The following is a 15,663-nucleotide window of genomic DNA, read 5'->3' as shown; positions in this document are numbered from 1 at the left end:
ATAGACAGAAAATACATCACAGCCATCAAAATATAATCCTGTTATTTAAGCGGCAGTGCAATCTCAGCCTCTACACGTTTGTGTCACAGCAAAATGAAAGCTCCCAGTGTCCTTCAGTTTAAAAATAGAGCAGAGAAAGCCCTCTTTGTGGGTTTTTTCCCCCTCAACAGACAGGACAATCCCACAAAGTGGACGACTGTTGTGCCTCTGTGCATGCGTGTGTGTTATCCCAAAACTCTGTGTTGTCCTACAAAGCATTACTTCTGACTAGTAGAGCTGAAAAGAAAGTCTAGACTCATGTAATTCATGTCACCAGTACTACTGCCTCCAGCTACACTTGAGGAAAAGGAAAAGAACAATGGTTTCGGTTTTCCAACCAGAACCCAAAACCCATCCTGAGCTTACAGCCAACCATTTTTCTCTGACAGAAGCTTTAGCCTGAGTATTCAATGGAGGAAAAACCAAGAGCTCAGCAGATACTGTACATAAAATGATGATCCTCAGGTTGTGTGGTTAATATCTTCTTGAATGTTCTATTTGTAAGAGACAAATTGACTCACTGTGATAAAAACAAACAAATTGGTGTTTATGTGTGAAAGCCCCTGAAACTTCAAGGTTGTTCACATATACAGGAAACCTAAATTTTGCATTGTCTTTATTCTAGCCCCAGAAATCAGAAGTGTGCATAAGTGTGAAACAACCCAGACAAACCCACTGTCCAGCAAATGCATTAGCTGGGCAAATTTAGAGCTAATTGAATGGGCTGCCATCTTCTAACATCCTCAAGTCATTCATTTCTTTTATAATCATTTGCAAAATGCAAATCCAAACCTTCAGGAACCTTACATGCTGCTGACATGAGCAATTAGATCCTTGCTTTGCCCATAGCACAGAATTAAAAAAAAAAAAAAAAAGATACAAACCTAAATCGATGCAACAACTCCCCCAAAACCCTGCAATCTGATGATTGGGAAAACCTTGCAGGACTTAAGAATAGCAATACAGGGAGTAACTATGACATGACTCTAGTAAGTCAACCATTCATTCCTGATGTAGGTACTAACCGGTTTGGGCATCTTTCTCCGCTCTCCTGTCCCCTGCTGCTGATGAAACAGAAAGAAGTCGTCCTCCGTCTTCCTGCCTCACTCCGGGGCACCAGCGCCTGAGACACAAAGCAACAATGAAAGCAAATGTCAACAAATAAGAGAAAAAAACAACATAAGGTAGACGTAGCCCCAGGGCTCTGCTGTAGTGTGTTTCTTCTATATTTCTTGGTTCTCTTATAGTACAATTATACATTTGTGCTGAAGACAGAACAGTGCTATGATTAGAAAACAGAAAGATAAAAACAAAGGATCTGCTGATTGGGTTCATGCTGACAACAGTTTGCACTGCGTTTCCTTTCATTATACCAACCACTTCCTTACGTGGTAATTTTTCTAATATACACTTCACAGCCCTGTGACAGCTGGGATAGACTCCAGCTCCCCCACGACCCTGAATTAGATAGGTGGAAGACGATGGATAAACGGATGGATGGATGATTTCACAGCATCTGCTGTAACAGATAAACCTCCCACATTTTAGTCACACTGTGCATACATAAACTAACTGAATTCACATCTCCTCACTATAAATGTACATACCTAGTCATTTTTAATACTGCGGCTACAAAAACACTGCTGACACACACTCAATGCTAGAGCCCGACCAATACACGGGTCTAGTACTGCCACCTTGCAGCAACAGAGTTCTGGGTTCAGATACCCAGGCTTCTGAGGGTGGCCTTTCTGTGTGGGGTGTGCATGTGCTCCTTGTTCCTACGGGGTTTTCTCCAACTCAAGAATTTTTTTGCTCTCTAAAAGTCAGCAACTGAAGTGAGTTTGCTGGATGTACGCAAGGTGCTTTTCATTATGCTCAGGCATGTAAACTCCTCTTAGCAAGGATGTGTGAGAGCTATGAGGAAGCTGCCGAATGAGAAATCCTGTCATCAGTTAAGTGTAACGTGCTGCACGGCTGTATCAACAGAAAGGCCCAGACTGAATTCTGGATTCAAACCCAGAACCTTCTTGCTGTAAGGCATCAGTGCTACTTTCCACACCACCGTGTTCCTCTGAATTCCTACTGGTTAGGAAACTTCGTTGCAGACGAACAAGCTGTAGTCAGTTCACTACCATCTCTGCTGCTACGGTGCTGCATGCACTACTGCACATATTTATTTTTCCCCACTTTAAAACTTAGACCTTGTGTACAGATCAGTCTTCACTGGAGTTTCCTAACGACCTATATATTGATTTGAACTGTTATCTGGACAACTATATAGCACATAGTTGTCTAACAGTCTATCGCCTCTGTCAGTGCGCCCCAGGGCAGCTGTGGCTACAACGTAGCTTGCCATCGCCAGTGTGTGAATGTGTGTGTGAATGGGTGAATGACTGAATGTAGTGTAAAGCGCTTTGGGGTCCTATGGACTAGAAAAGCGCTATACAAATGCAGGCCATTTACCATTTATCAAACAATCTGTTACTGTTTAATCTGATGTTACAATTCTTTATTGTAACATATTTACTTTGTGTGTCTGACTATGTGATGTTTCATTACACCGCAGTCAGTCACACAATATAACTGTGTGACTGAACTGTTATATTACCTGTAAAGGTGGGATTAGGCCTCTTCAATAATCCTTTACGTACATCTCTTTCTAAACCATGTGTGCGCTGACTGAAAATAGCCCTGACAAAACAGATTTATCAGTTGCTGCAGGTTAATAAGGAATAAGGGGAAATGCAAACCTTTCCAAACAGAACACTGCTGACATGGTCACACTGTCAAAACAGGACAAACTGGCCATTTGATATAAGATTACGTCACAAAAATCACTGAACCACTATTAACTTCATGTTTTACTGCAAGTACGTTATGAAAAAGGGACAAACTAAACTAGCAACACTTAGCAAACAACCATACTGTACACACACAGATGTTACTGAGATCCTTTGACTACAGCAGAATTCCTCAGTGTTCAGATGAAGCTGTAACAGAGGAGCAGTCCTAAACTCAGCATAAAAAACAAATGAGAACCATAGAGTAGGTAGAGGACAGTGGTTAGTTATAGAGAAAATCAGGGAAAGAAAGAAGAAACAGAAACAAACCAGTAAGTGGGGACAAAACGGGTGGGGGTGGTGGGGGTTTACAAAGCCCTTTGCATGATCTCTATGACAAATCATAACTTGCTTACTGAGAAATGTTATGTTCTCTGGACAGTGTGGGTTTATCTAGTACATCTTGTTACCTAAAATGATTAGAATGTAAGGAGAGCAGTTAGTAGGTGTCCCGTAGGTGCCAGATCTTTGTGATGTGTGGGGCTAGAAATAGACCTTCCACAAGTGTCAGCACATAGCATTAAACCAGGCTCAGACACAGGCTTAGGCTCGGTCTGACAAGAAAAACAAAGTGAAAGACTTTGGTTCTCTAAATATCTCAGAGTTACTGGAAAGGTTTACACTAATTAATATGACCACAAGAAGCCATCCAAGAAGAATTATGGAAGAGTTCTTCATTTTGTTTTTATTTTCGAAATAATGATGGAAACTAGGTTTGGTTTGTAAACTGGGACAAATAAAACATTCAGTATGTCATAAAGATGGTGTTTAGATCTAAAAGAAATTGGTTTCAAAGTGTGTGTTCTCAAATTGACTTATCAGTGCAGTCAGCCTCTGCTATGCTTTGTTTGTCTAACTATTAGTGAGTGAATTTAAACAAACCTACGCCTCCAAGACTAAAAGAAAATTATTTTGAGGACTTCAGCCAAGAATTTACATGTCTCTGCATAAAACATTCTTTACAATAATCACATTTAAAGGATTAGGCTATTGAACAGAAAAAACAGTAAAAATTATTTAAAGAATAATTAACTTGGACAACTACATTGAACTGCTAACTAACCTCAGTTAAATACTTTACAGAAGTCACTGCAGATCCATTTAATGTGGTCAATAACTGCCCTACATATTTCCATCCTATTAGAAGGCTGGCAGAAGGATTTCTACATATTTGAATAGTCTTGAGGCAAACTGAAATTTTATAGTCACATCTGAGAGCATTGTAAATTTACAAATTCTCACTTTTAAAAAGTCCCTTTGATGTGTCAGAAAACTGTACAACATGACCTGCAAATCAATGCACTGCTCAGTCTCAGTCAAGCCTTCCATAATCACATCAGCGTCTTATGAGGCCCAAATCCTAAAGGTCTACCTGGCTCAGAATACATTTTCGTTCAAAGAGAGCTTTGGAAGCCAGATGAGCTTCTTTCTTCAGGTGCAGAAGCATCTCAACTAAGCCAAGATTGTAATACGAGTGACCTCTAGACTACCGCTTGAAATAGTACTTGTTAAAATAGGAAGATGTAGGACAGAATCATGTTTTAAATCATTATTCTAGAAGAAGAGTGAGCAAAACTAATATTACTGTTTGAAACACTGGCACCTTCAGAGGGCAGGAACATATTTAAGACTACTAAAGATTGATTGTACTGTCAGCAGTAGCAGCAGCTGTAGTTTGACCACATCAACTAGGACAATATGTCTGTGAAGGTTCTCAGTCATCCAGGTCATCGTAGTCAAAGGAGCTTGCAAAGAAAAGCGTCTGGACTTCTTTAAGTTGCTTGAAGACGTTTCACCTCTCATCCGAGAAGCTTCTTCAGTTCTAAGGTCAAATGGTGGAGAGTCCCAGATATAAACCTAGTGGGAGTGACCCCCCACAGAGGGACAAAAGGACCCCCTGATGATCCTCTAATCGCCTGAGCCAAGGTGGGAAACTGGGCGTGGGTCCCAATCAGCCAGAGTTTCGGGTGTGTTCATTGTGAAACCTGGCCCCACCTTATCATGCGAATTCCTGAGGTCAGATGGCCCAGGATGTGAGTGGGCGTTAAGGCGTCTGGGAAGGGATCTCAAAACTGGATTATAGATGGCAGAGAGTTGGTGTCGTAAACCCCCGCCTCTGTTCAAAGATGGTCGCTCACAGTGGACATAGATGGCTTCTTTCACTCCTCTTTCAAACCACCTGTCCTTTCTGTCCGCACGTTTTGAGTGCTTCCTTTACATGTGTGTCACACATGTAAAGGAAGCACTCAAAATGTGCGGCTATCCTAAATGGGCGTTCTTAAAGTCAGCAAAGAGGCACAGAAAAGAAGATCAGACACCAGCGAGGGAGGACAGACGCAACAACATTGTCATCCCCTATGTAGCCGGTGTATCAGAGAAACTCAGGAGAGTTTTCTCCAAGCATGACATCCCAGTGTATTTCAGACCCAGCAACACGCTCAGACAGAAACTGGTTCACCCGAAAGACAAAACGCCAAAACACAGACTTAACAATGTGGTGTATGCTGTACAGTGCAGCGAGGAATGCTCAGACCTCTACATCGGAGAGACCAAACAGCCACTTCACAAGCGCATGGCACAACACAGAAGAGCCACCTCCACAGGACAAGACTCAGCAGTCCATCTGCATCTTAAGGATAAAGGACACTCTTTCGAGGATGCCAATGTTCACATTTTGGACAGAGAGGACAGATGGTTTGAAAGAGGAGTGAAAGAAGCCATCTATGTCCACTGTGAGCGACCATCTTTGAACAGAGGCGGGGGTTTACGACACCAACTCTCTGCCATCTATAATCCAGTTTTGAGATCCCTTCCCAGACGCCTTAACGCCCACTCACATCCTGGGCCATCTGACCTCAGGAATTCGCATGATAAGGTGGGGCCAGGTTTCACAATGAACACACCCGAAACTCTGGCTGATTGGGACCCACGCCCAGTTTCCCACCTTGGCTCAGGCGATTAGAGGATCATCAGGGGGTCCTTTTGTCCCTCTATGGGGGGTCACTCCCACTAGGTTTATATCTGGGACTCTCCACCATTTGACCTTAGAACTGAAGAAGCTTCTCGGATGAGAGGTGAAACGTCTTCAAGCAACTTAAAGAAGTCCAGACGCTTTTCTTTGCAAGCTCCTTTGACAACTAGGACAATACTATTACTGACAGTTGTGACAGCAACTGAACGCACCCCCAAGCCAAAGTTTCATATCACAAAAAAGCTCTATTCCGACAGGACCAGTTTCAGGTTTCTATCACACAATACTGCTGAGTGAGGTCATCTTCTAGCAGGTAAATAGACTGAAAGAGCATCCAGTACAAAGGCTCAGTCACAATGCTAGAAGCCACCAAGTGAAAATCTGGCATTTTCAGTCCTGAGGAAAAATTCAGTATTCCACGTTTGGCAAGTGATTGATAGCATTGACATTGACTCCTAAAACCCCAATTATGCAGGCCTAGAGACAGGTCGGTGACCCCCGGTATCACAAAATCCCAAATGGAAACTAGCTGGTAATTGTATCTGCTTACCAGCTTTAAAGTAAAAGTTGCACCTTACCACTGCAACTTTTACTTTGAAGGCAAATGTTCCATTTCCAGTTTGCGTTGCACATTTTCAAGTTTCATTAAAGGTCAGAGAGCAAATGATGATGATGATATGGTCTGCATAAGTTGTAAGTTGGTGTCATCGATACAAACGGAGTGACCGCACAAGTCTGCTAGTGACACCATCTTTGCAACAGATTTCAACATTGAAAACATTAAAATAAAATAAAATTCAATCAATCGCCAGCTGGTCAGGAAATATACATTTTATCTTTAGTCACAGGAGGTCAATGTGTGGGTTTGCTGGTCAGTCACTAAGACTGTGTGGCTAACTGAGGCTCACAGATAAATTGCCACTCAAACGTTTGGACACACCTTCCCATTTAATGGTTTTTCTTTATTTTTACTACTTTCTACATTGTAGATACATACCGAAGACATCAAATATATGAAGAAAGATATATGGAATTATGCAGCAAAGAAAAAAACTGATAAATCACTCTGTCTTATATTTTAGATTCCTGAAAGTAGCCACCCTTTGCCATGATGACAGCACTGTAAACTCTGAATGTGCTCTCAGTGAGCTTCATGATGTAGTCACCTGAAATGGTTTCACTTCACAGGTGTGCCATGTCAGAGTTTATTTGCGTAATTTCTTGCCTTCTTAATGGGGTTGGGATCATCAATTGCATTGTGCAGAAGTCGGGTTTGTACACAGCTGACAACCCTGTTTGACAAATTTTAGATTTCATAAGTAAAGAGACACAACAGTCCATCATGACTTTAAGAACTGAAGGTCAGTCAGTCCAGACAATTGCTAAAACGTTGAATGTGTCCCCAAGTGCAGTCGCAAAAACCATCAAATACTATGGCGAAACTGGCTCACATGAGGATTGCCCCAAGAAAGGACGACCAAGAGTCACCTCTGCTGCTGAGGATAAATCCATCCGAGTCACCAGACTCAGAAAACACAAGTTTCCAGCACCTCAGAGTAGAGCCCAGATAAATGTCACACAGAGTTCCAGTAGCATCTCTACATCAACTGTTCAGAGGAGACTGGTGTGAATCAGACCTTTACTGTATGGTCAGATAGCTGCTAAGAAACCACTACTAAGGAAAAGCAACAATCAGAAGAGTTTGTTTGGACCAAAAGACCCAAGGAATGGACATCTGATGAAAATCTTTGGTCTGATGAGTCCAAATTTGAGAGTTTTGGTTCGACCCACCGTGTCTTTTAGATAGTCACCGTGAAGCATAGAGGAGGAGGTGTAATGGTGAGGGTGCATTACTGGTGACACTGTTGGGGATTTATTCACAATTGATATCACATGGAACCAGCATGGCTACCCCAGCATCCAGCAGCGACATGCAATCCCATCCAGTTTGCATTTAGTTGGACCAACATTTATTTTTCAACAGGACAAAGATGTCAAACACACCTCCAGGCTGTGCAAGGGTTATTTGATCAAGAAGGAGAGTGATGGATTTCTGCACCAGATATCCTGACCTCCACAGTCACCTGACCTAAACCCAGTCAAGATGGTTTGGGATGAGATGGACCGCAGAGTGAAGGCAAAAAGTCCAACCAGTGCTCAGCATCCCTGCGAACTCCTTCAAGAGTGTTGAAAACTATTTCAGGTGACGACCTCATGAAGGTCATCAAGAGAATGCCAAAAATGTGCAAAGCAGTGATCAAAGCAAAGGGTGGCTATTTTGAATAATCTAAATTATAAAACATGTTTTGAGTTGTTTCACTCTTTTTTTGTTTACTGCATTATTCCGTACGTGTTCATTCATAGTTTTGATGCCTTCAGTGAGAATCTACAATGTAAATAAAATAAAGGAAAATCATTATATAAGAAGGTGTGTCCAAACTTTTGACTGGTAGTGTACATTGGTTTCCTGATATCAGCTGATATTTGCCCATCAAAGATACATCAGGGTTTCCAGTTTGTGCCGATAAAAATCTTTTGTAATTAAGAAATTGTGTCATTTCATAATTTCTCCAGAAGAGAATGTTGATCTCCATTATCTACAATACTGCACTATCTATAGGACATGTAACTGAGTACACTTGCCTGTCCGGGATATATCTCTACCACTTTTGGGATAGGAACTGAAAGATGGTGAACTATGGTTAGGCAGGGTGGAGTCAGAGGAAACTCTAGTGTAGCTCGCAGTCATTATGTGGAAATCTAAAATCTTTTAATTACGTTTCGTATCATTTCGATGCCAATGACATTCAGCTTTATCCACCCTAGTCCATCTTATTTAACCCAGATTAGTATAAGCTTGCTAGCAATTACCTTGCTTTGAACACCAACAATGCTGAGACCATAATTATAGCTCCTTGTGAACTATAACCTAAAATGAGTCAGACTCGTACGTTTTTTGTTCAACGGCTAAGTCCAGCATTCAGAATCTTAGTGTAATATTTGATTCTTCTTTGGGGTTCGACTTGCATATAAAATCTTTGTCTCGATTCCTGTTTCTTTCATTTAAAGAACATTTCTAAACTGTGACTTATGTTCTCCTTAGTTGAAATGGAAAATAATGTTTATCGTTTTTGTTTTTTCATTTAGATTACTGTAATGGCCTGCTTACCAGCTTGGACAAAGTTTTACTTTCACACTTCCAAGCAATACAAAATGCTGCGGCCAGGCTAGTAACATCTTCTAGAAAGCAAGTCCACATCACTAGCATTCATACTCTTTACACTGGCTCCCAACAGGTTTACGATTCATTTTAAAATCCTTGTAATAACATACGAAATAAGTCACGGCCAAGGTCCAGATTATATACACTGCTCCTCACCATCTTCACGGGTTCAGAATCTGTTAGTTGTTTGCTGTACACAACTAAAGACTGGGGAGAATGAGCCTTTAAGTCTGTGGGACCGAGGCAATGGAAGAGTCTACCGCCACAACTACGTCTAGTTGACTCTGTGGGTGCTTTTAAAAAGCAGTAAAAACTTTTAATAAAACAGGCTTTGTGTTGATTTTATTGGATTATTATTATTATTATTATTATTCATTTGTTTGTCTTTTAGAAATCTTTTTCTTAATTGTGTCTTATTTTATCTTTTTATTGGCTATTATGGCACTTAATGTTTTTAATTTTACTTTTTTTTGTGTAAAGCTCTTAATAAATGTTACTTACTTCCAATATTGGTTCTTAAGCATACCAGATATGCTGAAATTATATATTTATTGGACCTATGAATTATCTATATGCAAGTAGTGTATATGCACAAACTAACACCAGAACAGCCACTTAACTAGAGAGCTATGGAAATCACAAGATAGAAAGTACAGGTGATAGCAGGCTAGCAGCAACTGAACTTTCTAAATAACAGTGAGATTAATTATCTACCAAACAAACTCTGACAGCTGTTAACATACAGTGCAAACCAGATCCAACAGAGCTCTACTTGTGGTGGGAAGCACTGATATATAAATACTGACCAATTTGTATTGATGTTGGATTTTTTTAAGCACCCTAAAAACAGATATCAGTATCAGCACCACAAATGCATAAATAACTCAGACAGTTCCATCGCTCCTGCTGGCCTTAACAGCTTTTTCACTAGAAGCCCTATTACAATCAATGCAACAAATTCATTGTTGAAACCATTTTCAGCTGTAGGTAGGAAAGATGAGAAAGTGTCTCATAGATCTAAAATAACTTCATCCACAATTTAATAACAGCTAGACTGAACCAGAAGAAACTGAACCATTATCAGCATAAGTCCCTTGGCTGGAAAACTTAAATTTAAAGCAGGTAGACTGCAAAATCTAAAGCCTGGGATGAGTTTATCAGCTGAGTCACCTTGTGCAATTTTCTTCCAACCCTGTAACACCTTCTGCTTGCTCTGTGTCTTTCTATTTCACATCGAGGGTGAGAGACAGTGAGGAAGGACTACAACAGTGAATTGATGGAAGAAGAAAAAAAAAAAAAAAAAAAGAGAGAGAGAGAGAAAGTCGGTAAGAATTCAAAGCTTCACTTGACCCATATACCTGCAGCCAGCAGATAGGTGAAGACACTGAATGCTAAGAGAGTTGAAGTGGTTTTACGTCTGTGTTCTGTGAAACAGTATAAAGCCAGTCGTTCAAAAAAGAAAAAACCCACAGCACACACAGGTCTGCACTGTGTAGACAGGCTTAGAAAAAAGTGATGTAATATATTTAGTGAAACCACAGGGTCACTTAAAAAAAGATATAGCTTTCAGGTCCCCATTCATGCAAAAAGAAACCTCTCTCAATGTGAACATTGCTTTCTTTCATCTCTCTCGTTTTCCCAGTTGATATCAACACTGTTAATAGGGCTGTTTGATATAAAGATATATATCGGATGACGATATAAAAACGTCTATCATTTCATATTACGCTATCGTTTGTTTCGTGGTGTCGCAAAATAAACTGTTTACGGCAATATTTATTTTTTCATGGTTTTGATGGTCACTGTAGTTTTTATTAATTTCTTAAAGTTCTCTCTTTCTCTTATATTTAATATAACCACACTAGGGACGGACAAGCGCCTGTTTTTATGCGTTGTCGTTAGCAACAACGACGGTAACAGCATCGCGTGTCCGCTTGTTTATGTTCCACATAAACCTTTCACAATAAAGCTCAAGATCCTGTTGAGATTTTTCACATGAATCACGTGAAAGAGCAGATTATTTACGGTTGAGAAGCAAAAAAGAGCCGCCAGGTGCTAAAAAATAAACCTTAGACTCAAACGTTAGAACAGGCTTTTCCCTGCAGCACGCCGTGTAATAAAGAAAACGGCGGCCGTTACTATGTCTAAAAATGTATAGTTTCATGCATAGGTTAAAACACGACTCCAGCTGGAAACACTTCACGCAAGTCGAGCTGCCTGAGATTCACATAATTTACAGAAAATGTTACATTTTTGTGATTTATATCGTTATCGGACGATAGAATTCTTATTTTGGGATATGAGATTTTGGTCAGATCGCACAGCCCTAACTTAATATCAAAAAAATTTACAGACTTTTATAGATTTTCCAGTCGCCTTTACAGACCTCTGTTACTTGTCCCTCCTTTGCCATTTAATCATGTTAAGTTGGGCTGTGATTCATATTGGGAAATACTGTTCTGACTTTCTTTGCCATTTAAAAATGGCAATAAAATAAAATAAGTGGTGGTGGGGGGAGGGGGAAGGTAATGAAACCCCATTCAGAAATGTGGAGCTGGATCTCGTTCAATTATTTTCAACAGTTCTTGACAACATCACCGGTTTCCTTTATTCTGTTAATTTACATAGTGATAGCTTAAACATAAAAAACAAAGGGCGACTGTTGCTGTGAAATACTTGCAACGGTAAATCTCTGTCATTACATGTGTGTTTGCAGAAGCCACAAAATGTCCTGCTGTTAAGTGCCAGGGCTGACACACTCATAACTTTGAGCAGCTGTTACAACAGCAGGAATCGGCACCAACTGCTTAGAAAACAAAGCTTTACTTAAACCACCAAAGAGCCAATTGACCCCTCTGTGAATGTCAGGAGGGGAGACTTTGTGATAAAACGCAAATGGCTTGTCCCAGGTGTGACCTCTGAAACTAACTGAGCTAACACAAACTCCTTTCAAGCCACTGAAAAGGTGTGAATTTTCATGAGTTTCTCAAATATAATAAAATTTATGGCACAAACAGCAGCTTTTTTGGAATCACCTCCAAGCGCTCCAAGCTTACATGCTGACTTTTTTCCCCCTCTCAGTTGGAGGAAATGGGAGGCAGAGAATGGGTAGGATTGGGGGACGGGATGGAGTATAACGCTGAATCTCAACAGCCAACCGCAGAAGACCACGCTAATCAGCCAAAAACAAAGACTAGCTCCAGATGCATGTGTAATGACTATGGCTGAATTTGAAACCAGCCCGTTTTATTTACAGACGTGCATGAAGGACGTTTGCATTTGTTATCCCTCCAAAACCGTAACCTCTGTGTCAGAATTCTTCACGCACTGAGTTACTTAAACCAGCTTTAAAGTGTGCAGGAAACAGAGCAGATAAAGGCAAAGAAAGTGAAAGAGAGGACATGAGATTGAGGCACAATAAATAAGGGAGAAATGAGAGAAACTAGATAGCATCAGTCTGCGACAGGCCTCTGGAGCTAAAGTATTGGCTCCCTGTTCCCAGCTGATACTACTACATATGCTCCAACGTAACAACTGATGTGACAAATTACACCAACATACATGAGACAGAAAGGCATATTTCTGGCATATTACTTAAGATGTTGCAAGCTGTCAGCCTTATGTTTGTGAAAAAAGTAGAACAACAGTAATAACTCACTGCGTTTTATATTTTTGATCTCTTTTTCCACTTGAACAGTTAAAGATTCACCATTACTTTTGTTGCAATGCAAAGCATGTTCCTGGTTCAACTCTGACCATTTAAACTTGTTACCCATGCATGAATGCACCTTCACAATGCACCGAATGACAATAATAGATGTTTCTGGCACATTTCTCCTTTGTTTTAGATGTAACTAGACTTGACAGGCATCTATAATTAACAGAAGAAATGTAAACAGACAATGTAAATACTGTCTCTAAACTTTTAAAGTGCTTACATAGACTACGATAGAATGGAAATAGCAACAAAACACCATAAAAGTCTAAATTTTCATTAACAAGGCTGATAAGGGAAAACTGCACTCAGTACGAACACAGCCATAGCCATAACATAGTAGAGGAGTTTCACGTTGACAGCTGGTGTGTGAATACTCTGTCTAAATTCTTCCAGCTGGCAAATTGTCTTATTATGAACATTCTTTTGGTTGGTGCAAGTTGGTTTAAAATTTTTAAGAATAAAGAAAACCAGGGCCTATTCTCTTTCTTAAAATAGCGGAGGGATACTGCTGTTATTGCCATTTTAGTGTCTTTACATTTATGTCACGGTTACCATTTTTGATACAGTGAGGGTTTATTTACAAATACGAAGTTTAATCGTAATGACAAGTCTCTTTAATTAGCCAATGAGTAAGCATGTACTTTCAAGCCTTCATTAATAACTTCTGCTGTAAAGCTTTCTTCTTCTGCATTTAAGTGGTCTTACAGCAACATTTCTCAGGAATTAACAGCTATATGGACGTGTGGTCAGGACAAGCATTAGCATTCTCTTTTTGTGGCCTTGTGCCGTGGGATTATTCAACAGGTTACAAAAAAAAAAAAAATAGCGCAGCCGAGAGAAATCTAAAACCAGCAGTCAAGGGTATCTGATGTCATGGTGCGGAGAGCCTCCTTCTCAAATGAGTTGTAATTCGGTCCCACGAGTGGGCGGGCTCGAGAGCAACAGGAGAATTTGAGCGATGGGAATAATGGCCAATAAATTCACTCGCTGTGCCTATCAGCAGCTCGTAATTTGCCTGACGCCGACAGAGCATCTGTTTGTGCCAGATGGACCGCTAGCGTCCTGCATGTGTGTGTGTGTGTGTGTGCGCGCGCTACTGTGACTGAATTGAAAACCGTTATTTATGTGCAAAAGCCATACTGGTCCGCGTGCTTCAAGCTTAGCGCCTAAACTTGAAAATGATAAACTAAGGCCAAGGTTGCCAACGTTAACATATCCTCATCTTGCTGATAAACAAAAAAAGTCAGACTTAAATCGAAGTTGTTATTTGTTTTTACGTTACAGTATCGCCTGTATAATCTTGGAGGCAGCGCTAAAAAAAAGCGGAATTTAAATCGACCGCAAGTATCTCAAAGTGCGGTGACCGCAACACACGAGTCCCCGAATGCCGTATCTGCACCTGCTAACAGTTCAGTGTGAACGATGTGCTAATCGTGTTTCAGCAGCGGCTGTTTTCGACATTGTTACAGAAAGAAAGGCGCGTTGTCAGCACCACAAAAGTTGCAAACGGCGCAAGAAACATTCTTTCCGCTGCGAGCTTTTTTTTCTCTTCCCCACCAGAGCATCAGTCCCTTCCAGCACGTGAACAGGACCTCGCCTGAATTTCAACAGCAAAGGCGGGCACGTTCAAGCTCTCCCGGGTAGCTGTTGAAATCATTATCGAAGCGCTCAGAGGAGCTCGTGAAAGCTCACATATATATTCCGCTTGAATCTCGAAGTAGACATGACAACTAATTGCCATGACTACCCTCTTCTGTTGCCTAACACCGACTGACACTGAGCCCTTCAGAGGAAAGCGACACGGGCTTACTCACCCGTCCTCCCGTCCTAAAACGTGCACGAAGCCGGTTAGAAACTGAGGTGAAGCCAAACCGGGGGCACGCCGCCTTTAACCTGCCAGTCAAAGTGCGCTAGAAAATAAGTTGTGCCGCTCGTCAGCGGCCCAGAGTGTTCAAATAAAGACACAGCTGCCGCTCTGCAGCCCAGAGAAGAAAATAAATCCCTTCTCATAATGGACGGCTTAAAGGAAAAGAAGGACGACAGGCAGAGATGAAGACGGTCAAACTCACCTCTAACGCCTAGCTGCGCTCGAGGATGTGTCCCAACTGTCACCCCCTCCAGCAGGCAGCAGTACTTTATATATCCACAGCGATTAAAAATAGACCGTTTCACGTTCCCGGACACGGTGCGTACTGAGAGTGTAGCTATAGTGATACAGGCTTCATTGGAGGGAGACTCCTCCGCTAGTCTCCCACGACCGGAGAAGAGGTTGTCAATATGGCTGACAAACTCACCGTACCGAGGCGTGGTGAGCAGAGTCCTGCAGATTCACCCACCCCTCCTCCTCACACCGTGCGACTGAAACTCTGCAGAGCAGCCCAGCTGTGGGGTGTAGGACTGGGGTTCAGGAGCTTATCACCCCACCCTCCAAAAAAGGAGACGTTTTATTACCTCACAGACCCTTCTGGTAAATGTGTTGGGTCACATTTTATTTTGAGAAGTGCCCCCCTGCTGCTATGTAATGTGGCAAGTGTGTGACTGTAAAAGTGTTTGTATAGACATTTAGCTAAAAGCACCAAAGCAGTCAAAGCTTTAACGAATGTAGACTCGTTTTTTATTATTATTTTTTTTTTTAAATGTGCTAACAGTTTGCACTGGGAACCCTCAGTGTTTGTGTAAATCTTGCAGGCATGGCCATTAAATTAGAAACATGAAAAGAAGAAGAGCATGCAGCTCTAACTCCTTCACAGTGCTCCAGATCCGTTAGAAATCAGCTTCACATTGAGACAGTGGCAGAGTAATGGCAAAGTGAAATGGCTAGTGTATCATGCATTCAGCACATAGTGGTTCCTGGTTCTTTACATCACCT

At 41.2% G+C, this 15,663-nt stretch overlaps 1 protein-coding gene across 1 annotated transcript in view; it reads right to left on the bottom strand.

Annotated features, from left to right (window-relative positions):
• Positions 1–15,219, bottom strand: part of LOC309691295 (radixin) — a 45,627-nt gene extending 30,408 nt beyond the window's left edge. Inside the window, exons 1-2 of the mRNA XM_082508925.1 lie at positions 15,089–15,219; positions 1,065–1,162 (exon numbers count right to left, since the gene is read on the bottom strand). Of these exons, the coding sequence (XP_082365051.1) occupies positions 1,065–1,076 (12 nt within the window). The 5' untranslated portion in view covers positions 1,077–1,162; positions 15,089–15,219. The remainder of the gene's footprint in view (positions 1–1,064; positions 1,163–15,088) is intronic.
• Positions 15,220–15,663: the final 444 nt, after the last annotated feature.

This window comes from Aulonocara stuartgranti (genome assembly GCF_965226115.1).
Source record: "Aulonocara stuartgranti genome assembly, chromosome: 16".
Taxonomy (NCBI): Eukaryota; Metazoa; Chordata; class Actinopteri; order Cichliformes; family Cichlidae; genus Aulonocara; species Aulonocara stuartgranti.
The sequence above is the reverse complement of the archived record's forward strand: the minus strand, read 5'-3'. Positions and strand labels throughout refer to the sequence as shown.